Raw genomic sequence first — 26,815 nt, 5'->3', positions numbered from 1 at the left:
CAGTAGATGTTATTTCAATGGTATGATTGTGGTAGACGTGAAATATATTTTATAAATGCATTGTGGCTAGATTTTTTTTTTGTACTATGTATGTACTGTACAGTGTTTTGCGATACCTCTGTATAAACAGCACTATAAACATGCAAATACATAAAATACAAATAAATAAGTGTATGTATTGCAGATGCAGATCCTCTTCACGTCCTGCTCCATTCTGAGTTACATAACTTCTGCTTGTCTCCGCTATTTATCCTCTTGTATCCTTACCCCTAAAGTCTGCTGATACAAGACTGAGACCCAAACCAAACCCAGTAAAACAAACAGAACACAGGAATTCATTTAGCAGAAGCTCCTCCCACAATTACACACGCCCAACAAACCACCCCAGCTGGCGGATCAGGACAGAAATTAGTGCCCAAACTACGGGACCTAGCATGACGAGTCACTCCTGAAATCAGTCACATAGTTCTATGGGGATATTCATTCAATCATTATGCTAAAGCACTATTAGCCATGAGTATATACCCTCGACCATGCAGTTATACTGATAAATGTCTTACTGTATAGCCATAAAGTAACACACCAGCTCTAAAATGACATACCTATCCAGCACTGTGTTCTTCCTTCTGACTAGGATACTCTACCTGCGCTGAATCAAGCATAGCTGAGCTCACATGATATGCCATTTCTAAAAACTCACAGATAGAGGAAATCATGCAGTTTGATATTAAAAGCAATGCATCAATGAAATAATGAAGCAGCAGCATCTAGTAACGTGGGGAATGATTCAGCTACTATTTACTAATGCATACATTCTGTACAAAGATTCCCTCGGTAACCAGCGCTGGTACTTGATTAGTCCATATTTAAACCACCTTAGTTACAAACTAAACAATGATAACTGAGGATTGCTGTTATGGATTGAAATACTGGATCAGAAGTGCTCAGCCCCCCGAATTGGCCCTACATACAAACTGTTTCAGTAGATGACAAAACAAGTTGCTTTACGTTTCAAGCCAAGCACAGTTGCTAACGCTTAATAATACTACAACACTTGTCCACTCATCCCCAATGACCAGAAAATATAAACATTTCCTATTTTTCTACAATAAGCAATGAAATTGTTAATAGCACCTGTGGTGTAATTTTGTTTTTCACACAGCCATTATACAGCCATTATACTATTATGCACACTGCTTAAATCCATTGCCAACAATAACTTGAGTCAAATGCCAGCTCGAAGTTTGAAGTAGAGAATCTAATTTAGTTATTGGCTTTGTGACTCATCGTCATGTTGTTATGATTATTTAGAAAATCCTTTCATTATGGATCATGCAATCAGGTTGTATCGTTGTGGTTAGGGATCCTGCTGCATGTACCGTAATGAACCCAGAACTCTAACATAAAGGTTCTGTGCATACTTCCTAACTCCGGCTTAGGTTGTTCTTTATTGTTTTATTTATTTATTTATTTTAACATACATGCATCCAGTTTTGCTTCAAAATTATACAGACATGAAGGTTTTTTCTATTTTTTGGTGTACTATAGCCAGGATTTACCTCAGATAATAACTCACAACATTCATACGGTCCAACTTTCAGACGAACACATCGGGGAAAAACTTCAAACAAAAGTGCTTCAGATGGTACAGCTAACTACATTCTTTACTGTCCTGCATTTCAAACATGTGTCTGCACTGATATGATACGTCAGTTATGCATTTTTAGCAATAACTGGGATGTGTCAACTAAATATGACCGACTGTCAAACATTTTGACTGTCGTCTCCGAGTACTGAAGTTAATGTAAGTAGACTGGTCAATACATTCTCTTTGAAGACTTTGAACATTGCTGGGAGATCAATATGTGGCTCATTCCTCAGCACCATCACCATCACCTCCAGAATTGCTTTTCAGATTCCACTTTATTTTCAGGTTCTCTTCTACACTTTTATCTCTGGATTTCCCTTTGCAGGATACAGGATTTCCTATGCATTCTTATCCATACATTCCTATAGTTTGCAGACTCTCCCCTGCATTTCCCTTTACAAGATCATGTCTTGATTTTCATTGCTGGCTTTTCTTCTGAATCAGCACTACTTTTGAGACAAAATGCACCGAAGGACTCCAAGAAGTGCTGTGTCTTGGTTGAAATTAGCAGTTCAGCCTTTTCATTCAGACGATTTCACCATGGCTCTAAGGTCAATACAATTGCCTGTGCCAGATACAGCACAACAACATACAGTAACACATAGTTCTGCCTGCAGGATAGTCACTTTTACATGTGCTTTGAAAATTCTAGGGCTGCAACGACTGGTACATTTTGACATTCGAAGGTTCGGAACGCATTACCGAAGGAAGGTTCAAACCTTCAATGGTACTAACTTGCATTATTTGCTGGTGATGTCACCATAGCTACTTGTTTATATTTCATTGAAAATCCTATTATTTTACAGGTACTCTATATAAATGAGTAAAACATTCATAGGGCAGCTGGCTCTTTGAGCTAATATATATATATATATATAGTGGCAAAAACTGTGGCAAAAACTCCTAATTCAATCCATTTTGATTCCATGTTGTAACACAATAAAATATGGAAAAGTCCAAAGGGGGGGGGGGGGGAATACTTTTGAGAGTTGGAATACTTATTCAATATATATATTATATATATATATATATATATATATATATATATATATATATATATATATATATATACAAGGGGATGAATACTTATGCAATCAATTATTTTCTGTTTTGTGGGGGATAATTTTTGTAGATTTTATTTTTCACTTTGACATTATGGACTTTTTTTTGTGTTGATCAGTGGCAAAAACTCCTAATTGTTTTACATAATATGTTGTAAATTTATAATTTGGAAAAGTCCAAAGTATATATGAGAGTTCTCCCATATAATATATATATATATATATATATATATATATATATATATATATATATATATATATATATATATATATATATATATATATATATACAGTGGCTCTCAAAAGTATCCCCCCCCCCCCCCCCTTGGACTTTTCCACATTTTATTGTGTTACAACATGGAATCAAAATGGATTTAATTAGGAGTTTTTGCCACTGATCAACACAAAAAAAGTCCATAACGTCAAAATGAAAAATAAAATCTACAATTTGTTCTAAATTAATTACAAATACAAAACAGAAAATAATTGATTGCATAAGTATTCATCCCCTTGACTTAATATTTGGTAGAGCAATTATAGCCACGGGTCTATTTGGATAAGTCTCTACCAGCTTTGCACATCTGGACACTGCAATTTTTGCCCATTCTTCCTTGCAAAATTGCTCAAGCTCCGTCAAATTGGATGGGGTCCTTTGGTGAACAGCAATTTTCAACTCTTTCCACATATTCTCAATTGGATTGAGGTTCGGGCTTTGACTGGGCCACTCCAGGACATTGAACTTTTTTTTTTTAAGCCACTCCATTGTGGATTTGGCTGTATGTTTGGGGTCATTGTCCTGCTGGAAGATGAATCTTCTCCCAAGTCCCAGGTCTCTTGCAGACTTCAGCAGGTTTTCCTCCAGGATTTCTCTGTACTTTGCTGCATCCATTTTGCCCTCTATCTTCACAAGCTTTCCAGGCCCTGACGCAGAGAAGCATCCCCATAGCTTGATGCTGCCACTACCATGTTTCACGGTAGGGATGGTGTTCTCAGGATGATGTGTGGTGTTAGGCTTGCGTAAAACATAGTGCTTAGCATTGAGGCCAAAAGGCATATTTTGATCTCATCAGACCATAGAATCTTCTTCCACTTGGTCTCAGAGTCTCCCACATGCCTTCTGGCAAACACTAGCCGAGATTTGATGTTAATTTATTTTCAACATTGGCTTTCTTTTTGCCACTCTTCCTGTGTGGCAAAAAGAAAGGCCAGTTTTGTGAAGCACCCAGGCTATTGTTGCCACATGTACAGTGTCTTCCAGCTCAGCCGTGGAACACTGTAACGCCTTTAGAGTTGCCATAGTTAGGAAATGTACTAACCAACTGTGGGACCTCCCAGAGACAGGTGTATTTAACCTGAAATCATGTGAAACACCTTAATTGCACACAGGTGAACTCCATTCAACTAATTATGTGACTTCTAAAGACAACTGGTTGCACCAGAGCTTATTTAGGTGTGTCATAGCAAAGGGGTGAATACTTATACAATCAATTATTTTCTGTTTTATACTGAATTAATTTAGAACAATTTGTAGATTTTATGTTTCACTTTGAGATTATGGACTTTTTTTGTGTTGATCAGTGGCAAAAACTCCTAATTAAATTAATTTTGATTCCATGTTGTAACACAATAACATGTGGAAAAGTCCAAAGGGGAGGGGTGACTACTTCTGAAAGCCACTGTGTGTGTATATATATATATATATATATATATATATATATATATATATATATATATATATATATATATATATATACAGTACTGTGCAAAAGTTTAGGCAGGTGTGAAAAAATGCTGTAAAGTAAGAATGCTTTCAAAAATAGACATGTTAATAGTTATATTTATCAATTAACAAAATGCAAAGTGAGTGAACAGATGAAAAATCTACATCAAATCAATATTTGGTGTGACCACCCTTTGCCTTCAAAACAGCATCAGTTCTTCTAGGTACATTTGCACACAGTTTTTGAAGGAACTCGGCAGGTAGGTTGGCCCAAACATCTTGGAGAACTAACCACAGTTCTTATGTGGATTTAGGCAGCCTCAGTTGCTTCTCTCTCTTCATGTAATCCCAGACAGACTCGATGATGTTGAGATCAGGGCTCTGTGGGGGCCATACCATCACTTCTAGGACTCCTTATTCTTCTTTACACTGAAGATAGTTCTTAATGACTTTTGTTGTATGTTTGGGGTCATTGTCATGTTGCAGAATAAATCTGGGGCCATTGCATGATGGATAAGTATCTGCCTATACTTCTCAGTATTGAGGACACCATTAATTCTGATCAAATCCCCAACTCCATTTGCAGAAATGCAGCCCCAAACTTGCAAGGAACCTCCACCATGCTTCACTGTTGCCTGCAGACACTCATTCGCGTACCGCTCTCCAGCCCTTCGGCGAACAAACTGCCTTCTGTTACAGCCAAATATTTTACATTTTGACCAGTCCAGAGCACATGCTGCCATTTTTCTGCACCCCAGTTCCTGTGTTTTCGTGCACAGTTGAGTCACTTGGCCTTGTTTCCACGTCGAGGTATGGCTTTTTGGCTGCAAGTCTTCCATGAAGGCCACTTCTGACCAGACTTCTCCAGACAGTAGATGGGTGTACCAGGGTCCCACCGCATTCTGCCAATTCTGAGCTGATGGCATTGCTGGACATCTTCCGATTGCAAAGGGAAGTAAGCATGATGTGTCTTTCATCTGCTGTAGTAAGTTTCCTTGGCCGACCACTGCGTCTACGGTCCTCAATGTTGCCCGTTTCTTTGTGCTTCTTCAAAAGAGCTTGGACAGCACATCTGGAAACCCCTGTCTGCCTTGAAATTTCTGCCTGGGAGAGACCTTGCTGATGCAGTATAACTACCTTGTGTCTTGTTGCTGTGCTCAGTCTTGCCATGGTGTATGACTTTTGACAGTAAACTGTCTTCAGCAACCTCACCTTGTTAGCTGAGTTTGTCTGTTCCTCACCCAGTTTTATTCCTCTTACACAGCTGTTTCTGTTTCAGTTATTGATTTTGTTTCAACCTACATATTGAATTGATGATCATTAGCACCTGTTTAGTATAATTGTTTAATCATACACCTGACTATATGCCTACAAAATCCCTGACTTTGTGGAAGTGTACCTAGAAGAATTGATGCTGTTTTGAAGGCAAAGAGTGGTCACGCCAAATATGGATTTGATTTAGATTTTTCTTCTGTTCTCTTCAATTTTAACATGTCTATTTTTTAAAGCATTCTTACTTTAAAGCATTTTTTCACACCTGCCTAAAACTTGCACAGTACTGTATATATATATATATATATATATATATATATATATATATATATATATATATATATATATATATATATATATACATACAACATACAGGATACAATATTACTGCAATAGATACACAGTATTAACTGGCTGTCAGTACTATAGCAGTAATATTATTAGTGTTTTCTATTGGATGATTATAAGATTTTTATGTTTACACTTTTAACACCTCCCTTCTGTTCAGAGGTCCTGTTTTTTGGTACCTCAGAGGTGGCAGCCCTACCTTTGATTGATGGCACTTCATAGTGAGTGGCTTAGAGCACTTTGCTAATCATTCATTTCATTTCTATCATCTCTATTCAAAGGTGAATGCACGATGTCCCAATAGATGCATCCTCAAGGGAGTGCAGTTCATGTGCCTCTCATCTTTGGATGTCATTGATATTTAATGTTACATTAATAACGTCAACTTATCAACTTTTGTTAATAATCAACTCTGGGGGCTGAACCTCTCATCTATGCGACAGTTCTTTTAAACATATATATATATTTTTAATTTAGTAGTCAATAATTGATTTTTACCCCATTTTTCTCCTAATTTTGAAATAGCCAACTGTATTATTTTTAGGCCACCCCCACACTGACACATGAGCGGCGAAGACGAATACACGCTGTCCTCCAAAGTGTGTGCCATCAGCCGACCGCTTCTTTTCACTCTGCATGCCTGCCATGCAGCCACCTCAGAGCTACAGCGTCAGAGAACAACGCAGCTCTGGGCAGCTTACAGGCAAGCCCGCAGGCACCCGGCCAGACTACAGGGGTCACTGGTGCGTAGTGAGCCGAGGTCAACTAGGCCGACCTAAGCCCTCCCCACCCGGGCGATTCTCAGCCAATTGTGCGCCACTCTTTTTGGTAGCTCTTGTCCACGGTGGGCAGTGGAATAGCCTGAACTTGAACCAGCAACCTCCAGGCTATGAGGTGCATCCTGCGCTCCACGTGGAGTGCCTTTGCCGGATGCGTCACTTGGGAGCACCCAATTTACATATAATTTTGGGCAGAAGATTCAGGTGAAACAGTTAATTTGCATATGGTGACGCCCACTTTTTGTGTCATTTATATAGCGCTTTTTATACAAAAATATTGCAAAGCACTGTATAGTACATAGCATGAAAAAAAACACAATACATTTGTGTAGCATGTCACACATACAACTGCCACAGTCAGCCCATTTAAATAACAGATTTAAATAACACTGTACACACAATAATACAAGCAGCAATTTTAAAGTTACATTAAAACCCACTAAGAAAGCCATATAAATTATAAAAGTGCGTTTTAGTATTGACGGTCCCAGCTTCCCTGACAAATGAAGGTAGAGCATCCCGTAATTTCAGAGCTCTACAAGAAAAAGCCCCACCTCCTGTGTTACTTTTGTTGGTCCTAGGAATAACCAGCAGCCCCATATCTTGTGATCTCAGAGTGCGGTTTGGAAGATACAGGGTCAGTAACTCTTGCAAATAACTAGCTCCTAATCCATTCAGAGCCTTGTAAGTTAACAGCAAACTCTTAAAATCAATTCTATACTGCACAGGGAGTCAGTGTAAAGTGGTCAAAACATGGGTAATAAGTTCACTTTTCCTGGTTTTAATCAGAATTTTAGCGGCGATATTCAGAACAAGCTACAAGCGGGACAGCACAGGTTTTGGGACACCAGTAAAAAGATCATTACAATAATGAATTCTAGATTAAACAAAGGCCTGCATTAGTCTTTCGGCACCAGATACAGAAATAATTGGTCTAAATTTGGCTATATTTCTCAAATGGTAAAAAGATACTTCAGTAACTTCGCTAACAGGAGTCTCAAATGAGAGATAAGGATCAAAGGATCAAACTCTTAATTTCTAGTTTAAGTTTCGATGAGAGACTGCAAGGGTCGAGCTCATGCATACTCTAACAACTTTTTTTTCTTGTTGGAATGTTTTTCACTAAAAACCAAAAAAATCCTAACTGATAACTCATTATCACAGAGGAGGCAATTCAAAGAATCCACATTTTTCTTATGGTAACTTCCTTATCTTGGTTATTGAGTACACCACGCTTTCTCTGAAGAAATTTAGATTCAGGTCAAGTTAGTGCAAACTTAGAACAAAGTTATATGCTTATGTCATGTTTCAAAATCCACAAAAGTCAAAATCACACAGGTCGACAGATTCTGAAACTTTGAAACAGTAGAATTAAAAAGGTAATTGAATGCTAAAATACATTACCCATACAAATATAATAAAATAAATTAACTGTACTGTGTCCATTGTCATTACTGAACTTCTTTTTTAAATAAGTCATATGTGTATTGATTGGATTTGTGTAATATGAAAAAAATAATATTAGACAGTAATAACTATTCTGGCATTCTTATTAAAAAGGAATGATGCAATAAATACATCTGCCTAAAAAATATGTATCTGTCAGCAAATATCTTCTAGTAAATGAGTGTGCTTCCAAGTATTAAAATGTGGAAACACATGCTGATAAGTGCATTCCTGTTTTTTCTATTTGTATTCACCCATGTGACAGGATACATCATTAACATTTAAGGTGCCCTGCCCTACTACAGTTAATGTCTTTCACACTAAGAGCATCAACTCAGTAAACACAACTTGTCTTGGATTTAGGACCTGAGAATACTTTTCTAAATTAGTCAGGAAAATAATGAAACATTTATAATGGCTAGAATATCACTGGTGTTTTTTCTTTATGTCATTCGGACCTCTGTTCAGCTAGGTGAGTTGACTTATTTTTTAATAATGCGTTTCAAATGTTATTTTTCACATGTTTCATATTAATTGGTATATTACCCACTACTTTTACTCATTGAGAAACACCTCAAAAAGTACAGCAAGACAACAATCATGTAGCAGAATAGCTTAAACAAAGCAGAAACTATATAGAGAATATTTATAACAGTTCAGATATTTTGATATATTTAATATTTTGTGGAGAAAGCAGTTTGTTCTCGATACTTAGACACATTTCAGAACACCCTGTACATTCTTACTGAGGGAGTAACAATCTGGTTGCTTTGGAAAGTGATGCATTGCAACCACTGAATTATATGGAAAGGATACATTCAAATCTCTGCTAATATTATATAAAAATAAATACGTGAACTCATTGAGAAGACAGTCGTGTCCAGACCCCTTCATCACTGGTTTACAACTAGACTTTCAATTGTTCCCTGCTTACTGTGTCAGCCAGTAATCACCCTGGGTTCCTTAGAGCAGTTCTACTGATGAGCAACAATAATGTGCATTATTAATGAGTTGCTTTTCATGGAGCAATACAGATCAAAGTCTGTTTTTTTGGATGTGATGAAAACATAAAATCCAGCCTTTTTTACCTTTATCAAATACTATTTGTTATTAAATTCATTAGCAAATAATTTGGATATTCAGTGACACATTCTATCCCTAGTGGCTGTTTCTAACATTATAAACTAAAACTTCTTTAATATAATTTGCAAGTATTGTTTGGAGAATACAGTGTCTTCTTTACTGATCAACTGTGCCGCGAACCCCAATATTGAAAGTTGTATTAAAAACCCATGCATTTATCATATTTTAAAATTGAATTATTGTATTATCTTACAGAAACAAGTTCCTTTCTGATATACAATGAAGATCATAACAAATGTGTGATTGCAATCAGTTCCAGCTCTGTCCAGACCACTGCGTGCAACCCTAGTGCCATGTCACAGCAGTTCAGATGGGTCTCAGGTGACAGACTGGTCAGCCTGTCATTGAAATTATGTCTAGGAACGCAGAAAAAGGGAGACTGGGTTCAAGTCTTGCTGTATCCCTGTGATGAGAAGAGTGAACTGCAGAAGTGGGAGTGCAGGAATGACACTTTATTTGCAATGAAGGGAGAAGACTTATTTTTCAATTACGGAAACAAAAATGAAAAAAATGTCATGCTGTATAAAGGATCAGGAGTTTGGAGCAGATGGAAGATATACGGCACCAAGGACGATTTATGCTCCAGGAGTTATGAAGGTACTTGGAAATCTTTGCTTGAAATGCCAATCTTGTTTTTGATTGGTTAATTCAATTTAAAAAAATGCTATGTACACACAAGCACCATATAATTTGGCACCATGTGACACAAATGATACTCTGCTTGGGAGATTACAGGGTAGGGTTAGGGTCAGGACTGAGGTGCGCTCAACAGCATGCTGTCAGGCAGTCCTGTGCCATGATTGTAGCCAGTGCTATTGTCCTACACCTTTCATGAACAGTACATTTAAAAGCACCAAAAGTAATTAATACATGAATGTGTCATAGCTGAAACCAAAGCACAGCTGTAAGTGCTAAACTTAGCAATCTTTTAAAATTAATATGGAGGCTGTTACATTACTAGACAGAGTTGTGAATATTACTAAAAAATATACATAAAAAGCTATCTTTCATACCTCTGAAGCTTAAGCCAAAGTTTGCAGTTCAAGTTTAAGATTCTTAAGCTTATTAGCTGAATAAAAATAATGGCCTGGACTGTTTGAAGCAATTTAGAAATGTCTAAAAAATAGATGTGCTGTCCATCACTTGAGGTATAAATAACTACCACAGTGTATATAAACAAGCTGTTTTCAGATATTATTTTGCAGCACTATCAAACATGCCTTTTTGTACCAAAATAATAATGACTAGCAATGCCTTCTTCCTTTAGATATATTTTCAATAGGGGGGAATTCAAATGGAATTCCATGCCAGTTCCCTTTCAAGTTTCTACAAAAGTGGTATGCTGACTGCACCAAAGAGGGCAGGTCTGATGGTAATCTTTGGTGTGCAACAACAACGGACTATGATAAAGACAACAAATGGGGCATGTGTCCAACAAAAAGTGAGTAAAAGATAATGGTGTTCTTTTTCTGTAATAATTAAATGTACAGAAGTGATAGTAGCTATGGAAATTCACATGCAGTCCTGTAATGTCAGGTATAAGGAGACCTGAACAAACTGAGGATATTCTTTTACCATTAGCCCTAATACATAATACAGTTTGCCCTACATTTGTCCACTGACAATCTAGGCTTCAGCTATTTCCTTGCTAGCTCTCCTCATTGCCACCCAAGTCTATCGCTATAACCTATCCTGGTTATAACCTATCCATGGGGCTCAATACACATTTGGTGCCTCATATACTGTCCTATCCCAATAGCCCCAGGGGAAACTCCAACACAAACCTCATTGCATGGCATCACTGACATCACATGACAACCCTAACCAAACTTTTAGCCTTGTATTATTATTATTATTATTATTATTATTATTATTATTATTATTATTATTATTATTAGTAGTAGTAGTAGTATTCCGTCCATCCGTCCGCCCCCCTGCGAGAGAGATCTTTATTAGCACTTGAAATATACAAGCACTACAGTGATTAATGGTAGCAGTGCAGTTGCAGGGTGTTGTGTCTTCTCCAGCAAGCTCGACAGGAGCCATCAATGTTAAGGTGGAACTTTGATATCGGGATTGCGTCTGATGGGTCAATGAGGTTCACCTCAAAGAACTTGTATGTGGCATCTTCACCCACTCAATAGGAGTTCAGTACTCTTGAGGCCTCTGCAGTGATAGCCAGCACGCTCCTCAGCCACAGACTGCGGGCAAATCCCATTGATTCCATGGTTCACGGGTTTACCGTAGGTGGCACCCTTGGGGACGGGGTGTTTGTGACCACCACAGCGCACACGCACACGATAGATGATGTAACCTTGCTTTGCCTTGTAATCAAGTCTGCAATCCTTGTTGGGTCTGGTAGGTCTAGGAGCTCAGTGAGGTTCGAGAGTTGGCAACACTGCCAACCGCGGACACGGAGCAGAAAGCCATAGCTGCCGCATGTACTTGTACGCTCCCATGTTGGTTTATATTATAGTCGTACTTTCTTTCTATAATTCTTTTCAGATTTCCCAGGAACAAAACAGCTCCACCTCTTCTTCCACCGCACACAACTGGAATGAATTGTTAGCATCAATTGGCATATTGTGGAATAAGTAATGGATATAGTTAGGGTTAGGGTTAGGGTTAAGGTACCATATCGCTTTAAATAAAGACTTTTGTTTGAATGTTTATAATGTTAAAAGACTTCCACGTCTCATTATAATGTGTGTGTGTTAAGTGGACTTCTATCGCAGCTGCCGACCAGCAGTCACTGGCTTCTCGGAGCAGAGGCAGGGTATAGGGACCGGCAGATGTGTACAGGAACATTAGGATGCTCAGGAACCTCGGATGTATTTTTACACATCCCCCTTTCTCAATCTTATATTCATATTGGCCTAAGAATCATGTTTTTTTTTATTATTGTATTGTAGTGTAACCCCGTGTTCCCACATACATTCATAGACTACTTTAATTAAATAAAGCCTTTAGATGTTGTGCATATCTATTTTTTAAGTAGTAAAACTTGTACTTAGAAGTTTTATTTTATATACTTTTATGTGCGTGTGTGTGTGTTGGAAAGGTAATGAGACACAAACAAGTAATGTGTGGTAATTCGGAATGTGGGTGACAACAAGTTAATTCTTTTCTCTTGTTAATTTTTTATAATCTTTAACGCATGAAGCTCTCCTCACGATATTCAGTCGGTCTTTTCCTAATTACTAGGCAGACACAGGCATTTAAATATCCCCTCCCCTAAATTACTATGAGTTGAGTAATCTGCATTGGTATGGCCAACTTTTTTTCCTAAATCAGAACAGCATAGCAACGCATTTCCTGAAAACTGCAGCAAAAACATTGTGAGGAAAACGGTCATGACTTGTGCATGTACACGCCGTCAAAGTGAGTTTTGAATGAAGCGATGTCTCCTAACCTCTCCTCAAAGCAAGCTTTAAAATGACTTTGTAGTTGGCTACAGTTTCATAAACCTAACACTAGTAGCAGGATTGGCGTTGCGTTCTGAGATTTCTCAAAAGCTTGTTGTGTTCTTTTATTGAAATTGGAATTCCTTCTTTTCCTGTTTTCCTGTACATTTCTCTTAGAGGTTAGTTAGCACAGATCACGCCTGGTCCCTGACCTTTAGACAGCTAGCTTCCTTGGTCTTTAAGCAGATCATTCTTCTGGTTTCCTCCTTTCTGGACTCAAACACTGCTAAAGATACACTGGAAAGAGGAAGTGGAAGGGCCCCTTTGCAACGCATATTAATTAAATGCTGCTAATGGAAGTCAGTTAGAAATTGTATTGCAAGTTATAAACTCACTATTGCATGATACAGCCATTGCATTTTTGGCGTTTTCTTGATTCGCTGCAGCATCCTAGAATAGTTATAACAGTTTAAAGTAGATTGCATGAAATGAAAGGGCCTTGAGTCTAAATACTACAGAGCTTGGAGATATTCTCTGTAATATTTTTCTGACTGTATTTATTGATCAAAGTTGTAAGGTTTTTTTTTAGATCCACCACCATTGAGACAGTTAGATCAATGACACAAGTGTGTGATAACTTTGCTTTACTGAAGCTCCTGCTGAACTTGCTTTCACTAAGGCTACCTAGACATTACTTCTTTTTGTTTGAAGCAATTGTATTTTTGAAATAAAACAGGCAACCTGTGTATAACACACACCCCATAACTCAGTGATTGAGATAGCAGGGGCTACATTCTTGCATAACATGCACCACTTGTATAATGCTCAGCCTTGCAAAGGATACCCCCAGTGATGGTATTGGGGAGTAATATACTACATGTAACGCATTACTGTAATTTGATATTTTTCAGTAACTTGCAACAGTAATGGTTCCATTTTCAGATAGGTAATTAAATGTGGTGACACATTACATTGTATGTGAATACATAAGTTTCTTTCAGTTACATGGAAACCAGAAAGCGTTTGAACAGTGCGGGTCAAACCTTACTTGACACTTGAATGCACTTTTTATCTCATTTGGTTAGAAAATGGCATCAGAGGAGGGAACGAGTGTGTTTCAGTAACTGGATCTTCATAGAATATTCCAAGCGGGGACAAAAAACTATTTGTAACTGGAACTGTAAAAAGTGATCACTTTAACAGATTACTTTTTAAAAGCAACTTACCCAACACTGGATACACCATGTATACTATCTTATCAAAAACACCATACATAGAAAACTATTAACTGAATATACTGCACACTTTGTGTAAATACTTATAAAATAATATTCATCATGTTTACATGAGTGAGTTGCATTCTCACGGAAACCAATATTAACTTTCAGATCACAAATCATGTTTTAATTTGAGTTCTCCCTGTTTTCTATTTCTTTCTCTTTAAAGATTATAAAAAAAGATATCTGTTTTTTTTTAAATTTTATTTTTCTGTTCCTTTACACAGGCAGTGCTGGATGGGACACAGACCCTGTAACTGGGGTACTCTACCAAAGAAACACCCAAGCAGTTCTGACCTGGCATCAAGCAAGGAAAAGCTGCCAGCAGCAAGATTCTGACTTACTAAGTGTTATTGAGCTACACGAACAAACATATCTTGCAGGCATGTATCTATCACACACTTTAATTAGGAAACGCCTTGACCTCGCTTTGGCTGAAAAAAAAAAAAAAAAAAAAAAAAAAAACTATTTATGTCTTGAACACAAACAGTATTTTCTTGACAAATTCAGACCTTGAAAAAAAATTGTCAGTAAAATGACGACATTAGTCAGACCACACTTAACCCATCTATAGTTTCATGGCTCTTTTCTACTTTAATAAGGTAACAAGTCCCTTTTGTCAGTAAAATAAACCCTCATCCAAGGCTGTAAATTCAAAATCATAGCGATCATTACACTGAAGAAACAGAGGACCGTGATCAACAGTGTTTACAGAGTAGTGCACAATATAAATTAGCAATTCAGTGTTTAATCACAATTTGATAAGCAATTCTATGGGTATATGCATAACAAGTATGACTTGCATACAGATGGGTGGATGAATGAACAAACAGACACCTCCATATAACCCCAGAATCTGACACTCAATAATGCTGCCATCAAGTTTTATAAGCACTTTTGCAGATATATGCAGAAATGCAAGTGTTACATACAGACTGACTACTAAACGGACAGACAGACAGACACCCCTTATTTATCCAGACATTTTCTTGACAGGATTTTTGAGCAACGTTGGTCAATAGTACAGTTTATTTTAATATACATTATGATTGGAATTTGAATAATACAGTTCTGTTTTACATCTAACTTCCTTCAAGACAGTAACAAGCATTTACATACAGTAACTTTTTTTCAAAAGGCTTAACCAGTTCTTTGAGCACTCCACTGTGGATTGGACTCAATAGTTTGGATTTTGACAGTGGCTGGCAATGGAGTAATGGTAACCCATTCAGATACTTGAACTGGGCACCTGGTGAGTTCTGTTATATTCTTCTAATTGTTGAAATTCCTTTCTTAAATGCGTTCAGTTTTAAAAACAGTTTTTGTTTAATAACTGTCCTTTTCACTTTTTAAAAACACAAAATGAAATGTTTGTATTAATGTTGTTGAATATACTGTAGTAATTATTATTATTATTATTATTATTATTATTATTATTATTATTATTATTATTATTTATTACTATTATTATTTGTTCCTCTTTATCTCTTCAAATAAAGGCTGCCCCTCTTCCCAGCCTGGTCTGAACTGTGCTGTGATGAATCCTGGAAAAGGTGCCAAGTGGGAAGACAAGGCTTGTTCAAATAAGCTAGGCTACATCTGTAGGAAGGGGAATGCTACTAACCTGATACCCTCAGTGCCAGGTTAATACAAATCACTTTACACCACTACTGTATCGTATCTGTAAAACAGGGCGTTTGCGAGACTGTGTACATTAACCTTCAATAAGGAGTGTCTGTGTGTAATTGTCTGTGTCCTTTTTCGACACTGGTAATGCATCCTGCAGATAGAAGCAGTCAATCATTGTTTTTAGTTGTTTGTTTTTTATAATGTTTGCAACAATTTTATTCCTTTCAGAAATAAAATAGATAACTTTAACAAGTTCAGCATTCTTCCTTGTCATACCACGTATTCTTGTCATTTTGTTAAAGGGGTTTCACGTGTAATCTCTCTCTTTTTTTTTTTTCTAGTGAACGGTCAGCTCAGTTACTGTTCTAATCACTGGGTGCCGTACGCAGGGCATTGCTATTACTTAGAAAGATCGAAAAAAATATGGAAGGATGCTTTGGCCGCATGTCACAAGGAGGGTGGAGATCTTGCCAGCATCCACAATATTGAAGAACACAGTTTTGTTACTTCACAGCTTGGATATTGTATGTATACACTGTATTGTATATGTATGTATGTGCAATATGTCTACCAAAGTGAATTTACTTTGCTGGGAATTTCCGCAACAACATTCATTTCTAATTGATCTTTTGACTACTGTATTTTTATTTCAGTCTGTCTGTTGATTTGCCAGTCACTGTGTAAACGTCTATTCAATTCATGTTGATCTTCAGATGTATATCCTCAAAAAGTTAAACAAGATAAAAATGAGTAGCTTTACTATTACTGTATAAACCATTTTTTTCTGTATTACCAGTCCTGGTGTCTAAAACATTTGCTATCCGTGAGGGTTTGGGAAATACAGTACAATATACCAGTAAATATACATTTTGAACATTTTTCAACGCCCCCACCCCCCACAGCAGTAACGCTATTTGAAAAAAATTGTACCAAATTATACACTATTTAAAAACTGTACAAGTGTTCTGCATGTTTCATGACATTGTACTGTAGTTTATTATTAATAATCCTGAAAAGAAACAACAAAGGCACATTTTTGATTCCCCGTTGGCCAATGCACTGGTATAAATTTTTGCAAATGTTCCCCTCCCCAAGTGCCAAGTGAGGACCTCTGGATTGGACTTAATGACCTGAAAGTGCATATGCTGTTTGAGTGGAGTGATGGATCACATGTGACATTCACCAAATGGCACACTGGAGAACCAAGCCATTCTTCCAACCTCCAGGAGGACTGCGTTCTCATGAAAGGAAAGGTAACGTTAATGTTGATCTATACTGAAAAGCAGTGTTGGAGAGCTAGAAAACGCCTTTCTTTACTTACCCAAAAAGCATAAAATTATAAATTAACTTTTACTGTATGACATTTTATATATGCTTATACAGTACATGCTATTGCACCATTTTCATAATGTAAAACTAAATGAAATAACATACGGTACTATAGACATTCATTAAAATGTTTCATTAGAATTTGTATGAGGCACAGTAATTGGTTTAAAACAAACCCACAGTAATCCTTGCAGGTAGAAAAACATGGGGGGTCCAGGTGGGTCTTTAAGGAAATCATCCTTTGAGACCCAACTTGAAAAAGTTTTAAGATCAATCAGCTACTAGGAACCGGACAAGCACAGAGCTGCTTCAGTGCCCCGTCCCATCTTTTAGGCAAAGCAATTGCTACAAATGATGTTGTATTTCCGAACCCACAGGACGGCAAATGGACAGATCATGTCTGTGAAAAGCAATACGGATACATTTGCAAGAAAAAAGCCTCATCCAAGCCACATGGTGCTTCCGAGATTGTGGAACAGGGTTGCAAGAAAGTAAGTTACAAGACTTCTTTTCTTCTACACAATTTTGTTAGAGTTGGGTGTTTGGAAATGTACTTTATCTTTTGTAAAAGCAGCATGTATCTAAGCATAGGGCTTACTATGTGAAACAAATGCAAACTCACTGCCTTATTTTATATCGTCATTATTTTCCACGCTTTGTCAACACTTGTCACTGACCACTCAGATGTCCCCCAAGGCGCTAAATATCTTTTGAAACCAAATCAATTTAAAACGGTTTAAAAATTGAGCATGATGGGGACACTATTGCTATAAACGCTTTGCAACAGTGGTCATACGCTGCTCCTTGACAAGGAAGAAAATGTAACTGACATTGCCAGGTGCAATTTAGGAGACCTTTTGTGTTTTCATAACATTAGCAGGAAATAGTTTGCTGAATAGTGAATTTAGTGATGTGATGCTGACACAGATCTGTTTTATCGGACAATATTTTCTGCTTTGTATTGTATTTTCACATCCGTTACAGACAAATATTCCAACAGGAAAAATATACTTAGCTGCGAATCGCTGAGCAAACACTTCCAGTGTTCTGCATTGTTCTAGGGAATCGCTACATGCAGTTGCAGTCTTGTTTCCTCCGTGAAACTGCAGTCCATCTGCCTGCCGCCCATTCAGCTTTAAATTACCCATAAAAAAATGTGTACACTAAATCAACAGCTTTGTTCCTTATTATCTGCATGACTGAATTATCCCCACAATTATATATTCCAAGTTTAAAAAAAAACAACAATTGTATAATTATACTAGTTTTTTTTATCTCTTTATATTGCTGACCATTTTGCTCTTGGTTGAATGTTTACATGCAATGTGTTTGTCAGACACTACTTTACTATTTTTCATATTTAATACTTCACATGTAGTTTTTTTTTTTCACCTTTCCTTTACCATTTTATAATGCTTACAGTCACATTTCGTTTTTCTAAGAAATGTTACTCCAATATTGCCTTTTTAGGTCTTGAAAGTGTTTGTATAGAATCGCTAATCTATTAAACAGCATGCACTCTTCAAATCACTTTCAGTGTGTCTGTTCCCTGTATCAGAATACATCTGGCATTATCTGTGCCTTTAAAATCCTAGTTACCATCTACGTCTGAGTACTTTGTGCTTCAAAAGAAAGTCTTCATTCAATTACAATAGACCAGGTGGGGCCAGCTGAGTTGAAGGTCACCACATGATGTGCTTTTTTTGGAACCAAGAAAGACACAAACAGCTGCCAACTAGGACTCTATAGGCACAGATAATGTTTGTTTTTTTATTCAATAGTGGAGGAACAGAACCAGGAAGAATGGTTGTTAACATTAAGGTAAGGGGATGGTGGAAATTAAACAGACATTAGAAGGTACTTATTCTACACATGTAATTATTCTGCCTTGTTTAACAGCTCCTTTAACCCACCAATAAGATTTGCTTGTTGTTTTCTAGGGTTGGACCAGATATGGCTTTTACTGCTATTATGTGGGATCTGACATGCAGTCATTTACAGAAGCAAACCAGACTTGCAAAAGTAAAGCCTCAGACCTGGTTACTGTTGATGACAGGTATGAATAAACAGTCTACAGTGTTTTGAAATATTATCTATAAAGAGTCACGTACTTGCCTGGTTCATGTATTGTTATTTAGGTTGACATGTTTATTGTTTTCCTTGGAGTCAATTTTAATTATTTAAAAAGTGTCAGATATTTAGATCCCCATGTTTAGACTATTAAAACAGCCCCCTTTGATAGAGAGATAATTACTGAAGTGCACAACTAGCTGAGCGCCGCCCAAGGGGGCTTAGGTCGGCCAGGGTGTCCTCGGCTCACCCGCGCACCAGCGACCCCTGTAGTCTGGCCGGGGGCCTGCGGGCTTACCTGTAAGTTGCCCAGAGCTGCATTGTCCTCCGACACTGCAGCTCTGAGGTGGCTGCATGATGGGTCTGCAGTGTGAGAAGAAGCGGTCGGCTGACGGCACGTGCTTTAGAGGACAGCGTGTGTTCATCTTCGCTGCTCCCGAGTGGTAGCGGTGAGCTGAGCCTAAAAAAATAATTGGCTATTCTAAATTGAGAGAAAATGATAAAAAAAAAAACAACCCAATCAATTCAAGTAGCAGCAATCAAGGAAATGCGTCACGCAGCACTAAGCTTACCAGACAAGTAAGAGTATTTGTAATCACAGAATTCTGACATGTGGCAGTGCTCGGTACTGTAGCCACACTGCCACATCAAGGGCCTATTCCTTTACTGCTGTCCTGGGTTTATACAAAATTTAGTATCCATGTTTAGCAGCTGCCTTTTCAATTCAGTTGTATTTTTTCCTTTATATACATGCCATACATTTCTTCTAGATATGAACATTCCTATCTAATTAGCTTGGTTGGACTAAGACCTGAAAAATATTTCTGGCTGGGTTTGTCAAACACGGAAGATCGGGATACATTTAGATGGACAGCTGGTCAAGACGTCAGGTTTACTCACTTTAATGTCAACTTACCAGGTGCAGTATTACATTACATATTATTGCACTGTAAGAAAAACAATGACAGGAAATGGGTCTAAAAAAAAACAGCAGTACAGTCTTAAGCTTTTATAGTAGTTGGTCACCAGCTACTGTAATGTAAAACAGTTAATCATTAAACAGCATGAACTGTGATCTGTAGTTGCTTTTGTGTATTTTTATGTGCAAGTGACATTAAGGCCTTATCGAGCACTATATTCTGCAATTTTGAATACTGACTTTGGATACTGTTTTAATTCTGGAAACTTTTTTTTTTTTTAATATTTTTTTAAATTGCATTACCCTTTAGGTTCTTTTGTTTTGTTTTGTTTTGTTTTAGATTCTATTGATTTTTTTAGTGTTACTATGCAAACACTATAATATTGTTACCTTTATTAAAAATGTGCACCGACTAATCTACAGATTAATCAACTAATGCTCATAAATTAACTGACTGACCACTCATTATTATATATATATATATATATATATATATATATATATATATATATATATATATATATATATATATATATATATATAGATAGATAGATAGATAGATAGATAGATAGATAGATAGATAGATAGATAGATAGATAGATAGATAGATAGCCCTTTTTGCTTCATTAATACTTTGTCCCTCTTTTATCCAATCTACAGTATTCAAAGGTATGGTATATTGTGATGGTTTAGTGGTATACTAGCAGGTGGAGATATTGACTTTATGCCCTTTAGTTTAGGTTCAAGTTAGTTAACCCAGACCAATGTATGGAAATTAGCAATCAGGGCATTATGTTAATTATCTAAAAATGTATGAAATGTGCATTTTTGGGCAAGTTAGATGGATTGCAGGTAACCCAACCCAGAATATATATATATATATATATATATATATATATATATATATATATATATATATATATATATATATATATATATATATATATATACTTCCTAATTACAGTCCCCAGTATTACTAAGCGTCCTGGTGGTAAACAATGTAAACAATGTAATAGGTGAAAATCATCTGTGACAAGCTGTGCATCAAAATTGCTATGCATATTTTTATGCATTAAATTTAGATTTAGGGTGAATTTCTGATTTTTCTCCGGCTAAGAAAACATCCTCTGTAAGCAGGTAAAGTGTTTTCTTAGCCAAAGTGTTCTCTAACAGGGAGTAGGCCACCAGACATAATATAAATCGGTCAATCAATAAATATGTATTAGTTGTCATGACCCACGTGCATTAACACATGAAATGAACAGCATATATGTATGTGTGTATATATACAGTGACTTGCAAAAGTATTCAGACCCCTGAGCAATTTTCTCATATTACTGAATTACAAATGGTACATTGAAATTTCGTTCTGTTCGATATTTTATTTTAAAACACTTAAACTCAAAATCAATTATTGTAAGGTGACATTGGTTTTATGTTGGGAAATATTTTTAAGAAAAATAAAAAACTGAAATATCTTGCTTGCATAAGTATTCAACCCCCACACATTAATATTTGGTAGAGCCACCTTTCGCTGCAATAACAGCTTTAAGTCTTTTGGGGTAAGTATGTACCAGCTTTGCACACAGTGTCGGAGTGATTTTGGCCCATTCTTCTTGGCAGATTTGCTCCAGGTTGTTCAGGTTGGTTGGACGACGCTTGTAGACCACAATTTTCAAATAGTGCCACAGATTCTCAATGGGATTGAGATCAGGACTTTGAATGGGCCACTGTAGGACATTCACCTTTTTGTTCTTGAGCCACTCCAATGTTGCTTTGGCCTTGTGCTTGGGATCATTGTCCTGCTGAAAGGTAAATTTCCTCCCAAGCTTCAGTTTTTTAACGGGCTGAAGCAGATTCTCTTGCCGTATTTTCTTGTATTTTGCTCCATCCATTCTTCCTTCAATTGCAACAAGATGCCCAGTCCCTGCTGATGAGAAGCATCCCCACAGCATGATGCTGCCAACACCATACTTCACCCTAGGGATGGTATGTCTTGAGGCATGGGCAGTGTTAGGTTTGCGCCACACATAGCGCTTTGAGTTTTGGCCAAAAAGCTCTATCTTGGTCTTATCTGACCACAAAACCTTTTCCCACATCGCAGCTGGATCACTCTCATACTTTCCAGACATGATTTCAGTTGGCACTTTTTGAGTAACGGCTTCTTTCTTGCCACCCTCCCATACAGGCCAGTGTTATGCAGAGCTCTTGATATGGTTGACTGGTGCACCATTACTCCACTCCCAGCCATTGAACTCTGTAGCTTCTTCTTTTTTGGTCTCTCTGTGGCTTCTCTCACAAGTCTCCTTGTTTGAGGGTTGAGTTTTGAGGGACGGCCTTTTCTTGGCAGTGCCTGGGTGGTGTGATGCAGCTTCTACTTCCTGATTATTCATCCAACTGTGTTCACTGGGATATCCAAACACTTGGATATTATTGTGTACCCTTTCCCTAATCTATGCATTTGTATTACTTTATCTCTAACTTCTGTAGAATGCTCTTTGGTCTTCATTTTCCTTCATATTCACAGCTTTACCAATGATCCCTCAACAGTGGGGTTTTTATCCAGAAAATGTGACAGCAACTTTAATTGTTCACAGGTGGAGGCCAATGGTAAGGTAATTGTGTCCTCATTAGGGCAATTTCTTTCATCGGTGCAAACTGGGAGCTTCCACAGCACAGAGGTTGAATACTTATGCAAGCAAGATATTTCAGTTTTTTATTTTTCTTAAACATATTTGCCAACATAAAACCAATGTCACCTTACAAGAATTGATTCTGAGTTTCAGTGTTAAAAATAAAATATCAAACAGAACGAAATTTCAATGTACCATTTGTAATTCGGTAATATGAGAGAACTGGTCAGGGGTCTAAATACTTTTGGAAGCCACTGTGTGTATATATATATATATAAAAAAGACCTATTATAAATGTGCTGTATGTTTTCAATTTATTTTTAAAAATTGCTAATGTAGGTGCGGCACTTGTGGAAATCCAAACAGAAAACGGGGCAATGATATGATGGCAGTTTTGGAAATTAATTTTAGAAATTAGTTTGATGATGATGAGTTATCAGGTTACAAAACAGTGCTGTATCAGTTGTGAAAGAATCACTATCTGTGCCAAAACAGTGTTCTTTTACATGAAGTTCCTGTTCCTTTAGGTGGGGTATTTACAATGGGAAAAATTTGTTTCACCACAAGTTCTCTTAGACTAAGTATTCTCTTAGGAGGTGTTCATACACATGAAGACCACTGCAGAGCATCAGCACATCCCTAGTATACAGTAGTGATACCAGTTTACAAGAAACACATACATGTAAAAAGATACTATTTTTAAACATCAGCTTTTAAGGACCTGTAACCTGTGATATGTAAATAAAATACAGGGCATGGTGTTTTAAAGTGTTACTGAACAAGCTGTGGGGTTTATAACAAAACACATAACTTACTATTGCAGCCCAATGTATTGCACCTGTTCCTGATATATATACACTCATCCCTTATAATATCACCCCTTCCTAAATATATTTACACCAGATATATCTCATTGTCATCCTGGGGTGGATGGGCAGGAACAACGTTTAATTCTCTCGCAACTCTTTTAAAAACAAGGTGGTAGTGAGGGGGGTAATATTGACTGCTGGAAGTAATAGAACATAACTAAACAAAAAACAAAGGACAAAAAATGGACATGTCATAACAACCGTGAGTAACTATTGCAGTATATGTACAACACTGATACTTACCGATACATTATATTTCCCGCATATTATACATTTTTTTTATATTTAAAGTTTCATATTTGTCTTTCACTTCCTGTAGGTAAAAGAGGATAGAACACAGGCATGTCTTGTCTAATTGGGTGTTTACATTCTCCTTATTATCCATTTCAAAGGCAGGAAACAGGGCTGTGTTGCAATGACAACTGGTGTGTTTGCTGGATTATGGGATGTGGTAGACTGCACAGAAAAGGCAAAGTATATCTGCAAGCACTGGGCTGAGGGAGTGACAACGACAGAACCCCCAGTCTCAACTCCCCTACCCACGTGTCCTGAAGACTGGCATGCAATAGGAACCAGTCAATACTGCTACAAGGTATCGTCGCTTTTTTCTACATGTAATACTGAATATGTAAAAATAAATCAGTGTAACCTGCTGTTTTATAATGAAATGTATCTGATTTCAGTGTGACCTGCTGTTTGGGGAATTAAAATAAGCATGTTGCCTGTTTCCTTTCTCCTAGTACTATAGGAAAAATGACAAAAACAGAAAGACATGGTTTGAAGCACGGGATTTCTGTCTGGCAATTGGGGGAGACCTGCTCAGCATTCACAGTCAGGCGGAACATGACAGCATATATGAATCTCTGTAAGTAGTTACTGACATTTATTTTTATTTTTTATTTCATTACATTTTTTTTTACAGTTTTTCTATCTTTTGAAATTACACAACCTCTTCCTGTTATTAACAACTTGGCTACGATGTGGAGAGAGAGAGAGAGAGAGAGAGAGAGAGAGAGAGAGAGAGAGAGAGAGAGAGAGAGAGAGAGAGAGATCTCTATTCAAGGAGAATCGAGATCCAACAAGATACTCACCAAAAGCTAGAAATATGTAGTAACAAAATATATTTTGATTTTTCTAACAGCGGATACTTTTACAATGAAGCTGGCTGGATTGGTTTAAACATATTGGATTCCACTGCTGGTCATGTATGGAGTGATGGCAGTCCAGTAAGTCATTCATATTACTGCAGTGATAGAGACTAGTGCCCACTGCTGTATCATGAGATTAATGACCAAAGGAAACCGAGAACCGAGTGTCAGCAAGTAAGCAGTGACACATGAGAAAGCATGAGGTAGTATTGAGATAAAGGAATACCTTAGGTGTGTTCCAAGCCGTGTGCTTGTATTGGCATATTTACATGGTTTGGAAGTCTTTTTTCGGCATTCCCAAGCACTTTGTCTACCCAAACCAGTAGTGCAAGTGCCTATAAATAGTTTAAGGCAGAACATTGAGTTTGTTTATGATCATATACCTTAAATTAAGAGCTTCACTAAGCAATGTCGCTTGTCTGCGGTGCTTGAACAATGTAGCATGAACATTTTAAGGTGTATAATTGTATGAATTTTGGAGCCAGATAAGACAAGTGTCTGTATTTTAATGCTGATCATTTTACTTTTCAATAAAAATGATTGACAGGTTCCACTGACTTTGTTTTTTTCACACTGATGTAAACCTGTGCCTATATTTTGCAGACGTCATATGAAAACTGGGGCTATGGAGAACCCAATAATTATAACAATGCTGAGCTTTGTACTGAAATGTCACTTTCCTATCCATTGTCTTGGAATGACCGTCACTGTGAAAGCTACACAAACTGGATTTGTAAAATTCGTAAAGGTAACGTTTATCAAGTCATCGTCATCGCATCTGAGCTCAGAAGGAAATTTTGCCATTTATAGAGTCGTGGGATTCATTAGAATGTTTATGCTGTGAAAATTACTTTCTTTTTTATGAGTACAGTTCCTGCTTTCATGTTTATTTAAAATAAAAAGCATGCAGTAAATATGAACTACTGCCCACTTAATTGGCATAAGAAATAAAGAAACCAATCTGTCTGTGCTTCTGTTGGAACACATTGTGCTTTATTGCACATCACAATTCGGTCCGGTGTCTGTTTGTGCTACTACAGTCTTTCTGCAGTATGTGCAATTATTTGACCTGCATGACTCTGTAAAAAGCAGCACATTGCAGGAGATCGAACCACAACCTATACTGTACAATTCAAAGTGAATGACATAGAGCACCTCTCTCAAGAGGATATTAAGGGCTATTCCTAAGCTACGTTTCTTTATTGAATTCCTTTTTTTATGAAAGGAGAAAGAAAATGAGAAGCATACAGTTGAGAGTGCTTAGAGACATTGAATTATATTACTTGATTGTTTTGGCTCAAGTGTGCTACTGAACGTATTATGCGTTAGAAATGATCTGTTACATCCATACTTCATTACACGATTTACATTTGTTCATCCATTTAAAGTACAAGTTTTTTGGTAAATATGCCCCATTGTTTAACGATAATTATATATACCAAATTTAAGTTTATAACGCCATACAGGTAACATATATTTAAATTATCTGATGATTTACATGTTCTTTTTACAGGAACTTTGTTAAAACCTGTCCCCACAATTTCTGAACCAGGTAGGTCAATTATCTTATATTATTCAACATAAAATATTTGATTTGCATTCTTTGTTATGTAAAATATATTACAGCATGTTATATCCTGACATTATAATCCCAGCTCAGAAAACATACTGTATATTAATTAAGAAACAGCAGAGCCTTATCCTGTTGTTACTGACAGTTCTGGATGAGGATTTGTTGTATTGCTCAGAGTTTTCACAGGTAACAAGCATGTCTGGTAATTTTGATGCAAATGATCAAGTAGCAAGGAGGTCAGGTGGGCGGTGTCATAGACATTCTGAAAGAGGGTAAGCAGCAGACACAATTTCCCTCTGTGACGTTGGTCCAGTTTTTCCATTTTGTTTTATACAGTATGTTCTATATATTTTCCACAGTATATAATTCCACAGAAGATGGCTGGCTTGTGTACAATGGCTCTCAGTACCTTATTAATACTGAATTGCTTCCTATGCAAGAAGCTAGAACTTTCTGTAAGAAGAATTTTGGTGATCTGGCAGTAATACAAAGTGAATCTGAAAGAAAGTTTTTATGGAAACTGGTAAATATCTTTATTACATTTTAA

General features: G+C 37.0%; 1 protein-coding gene and 1 pseudogene across 1 annotated transcript in view; one reads left to right on the top strand and one right to left on the bottom strand.

The window, feature by feature from the left end:
- The first annotated feature begins 8,600 nt into the window (after positions 1-8,600).
- mrc1a (mannose receptor, C type 1a) overlaps positions 8,601-26,815 on the top strand; it is a 31,168-nt gene continuing 12,953 nt past the window's right edge. Inside the window, exons 1-17 of the mRNA XM_041244377.1 lie at positions 8,601-8,746; positions 9,613-10,014; positions 10,685-10,858; positions 14,326-14,481; positions 15,237-15,350; positions 15,598-15,741; positions 16,069-16,251; positions 16,823-16,980; positions 17,434-17,547; positions 18,997-19,112; positions 19,897-20,045; positions 23,940-24,139; positions 24,288-24,412; positions 24,689-24,773; positions 25,299-25,443; positions 26,209-26,247; positions 26,628-26,791. Of these exons, the coding sequence (XP_041100311.1) occupies positions 8,689-8,746; positions 9,613-10,014; positions 10,685-10,858; positions 14,326-14,481; positions 15,237-15,350; positions 15,598-15,741; positions 16,069-16,251; positions 16,823-16,980; positions 17,434-17,547; positions 18,997-19,112; positions 19,897-20,045; positions 23,940-24,139; positions 24,288-24,412; positions 24,689-24,773; positions 25,299-25,443; positions 26,209-26,247; positions 26,628-26,791 (2,526 nt within the window). The 5' untranslated portion in view covers positions 8,601-8,688. The remainder of the gene's footprint in view (positions 8,747-9,612; positions 10,015-10,684; positions 10,859-14,325; positions 14,482-15,236; positions 15,351-15,597; positions 15,742-16,068; positions 16,252-16,822; positions 16,981-17,433; positions 17,548-18,996; positions 19,113-19,896; positions 20,046-23,939; positions 24,140-24,287; positions 24,413-24,688; positions 24,774-25,298; positions 25,444-26,208; positions 26,248-26,627; positions 26,792-26,815) is intronic.
- LOC121309686 lies at positions 11,402-11,957 on the bottom strand (annotated as a pseudogene).

The sequence above is a fragment of the Polyodon spathula genome, chromosome 3 (genome assembly GCF_017654505.1).
Source record: "Polyodon spathula isolate WHYD16114869_AA chromosome 3, ASM1765450v1, whole genome shotgun sequence".
Taxonomy (NCBI): Eukaryota; Metazoa; Chordata; class Actinopteri; order Acipenseriformes; family Polyodontidae; genus Polyodon; species Polyodon spathula.
This window is presented reverse-complemented; position numbering and strand designations above follow the sequence as displayed.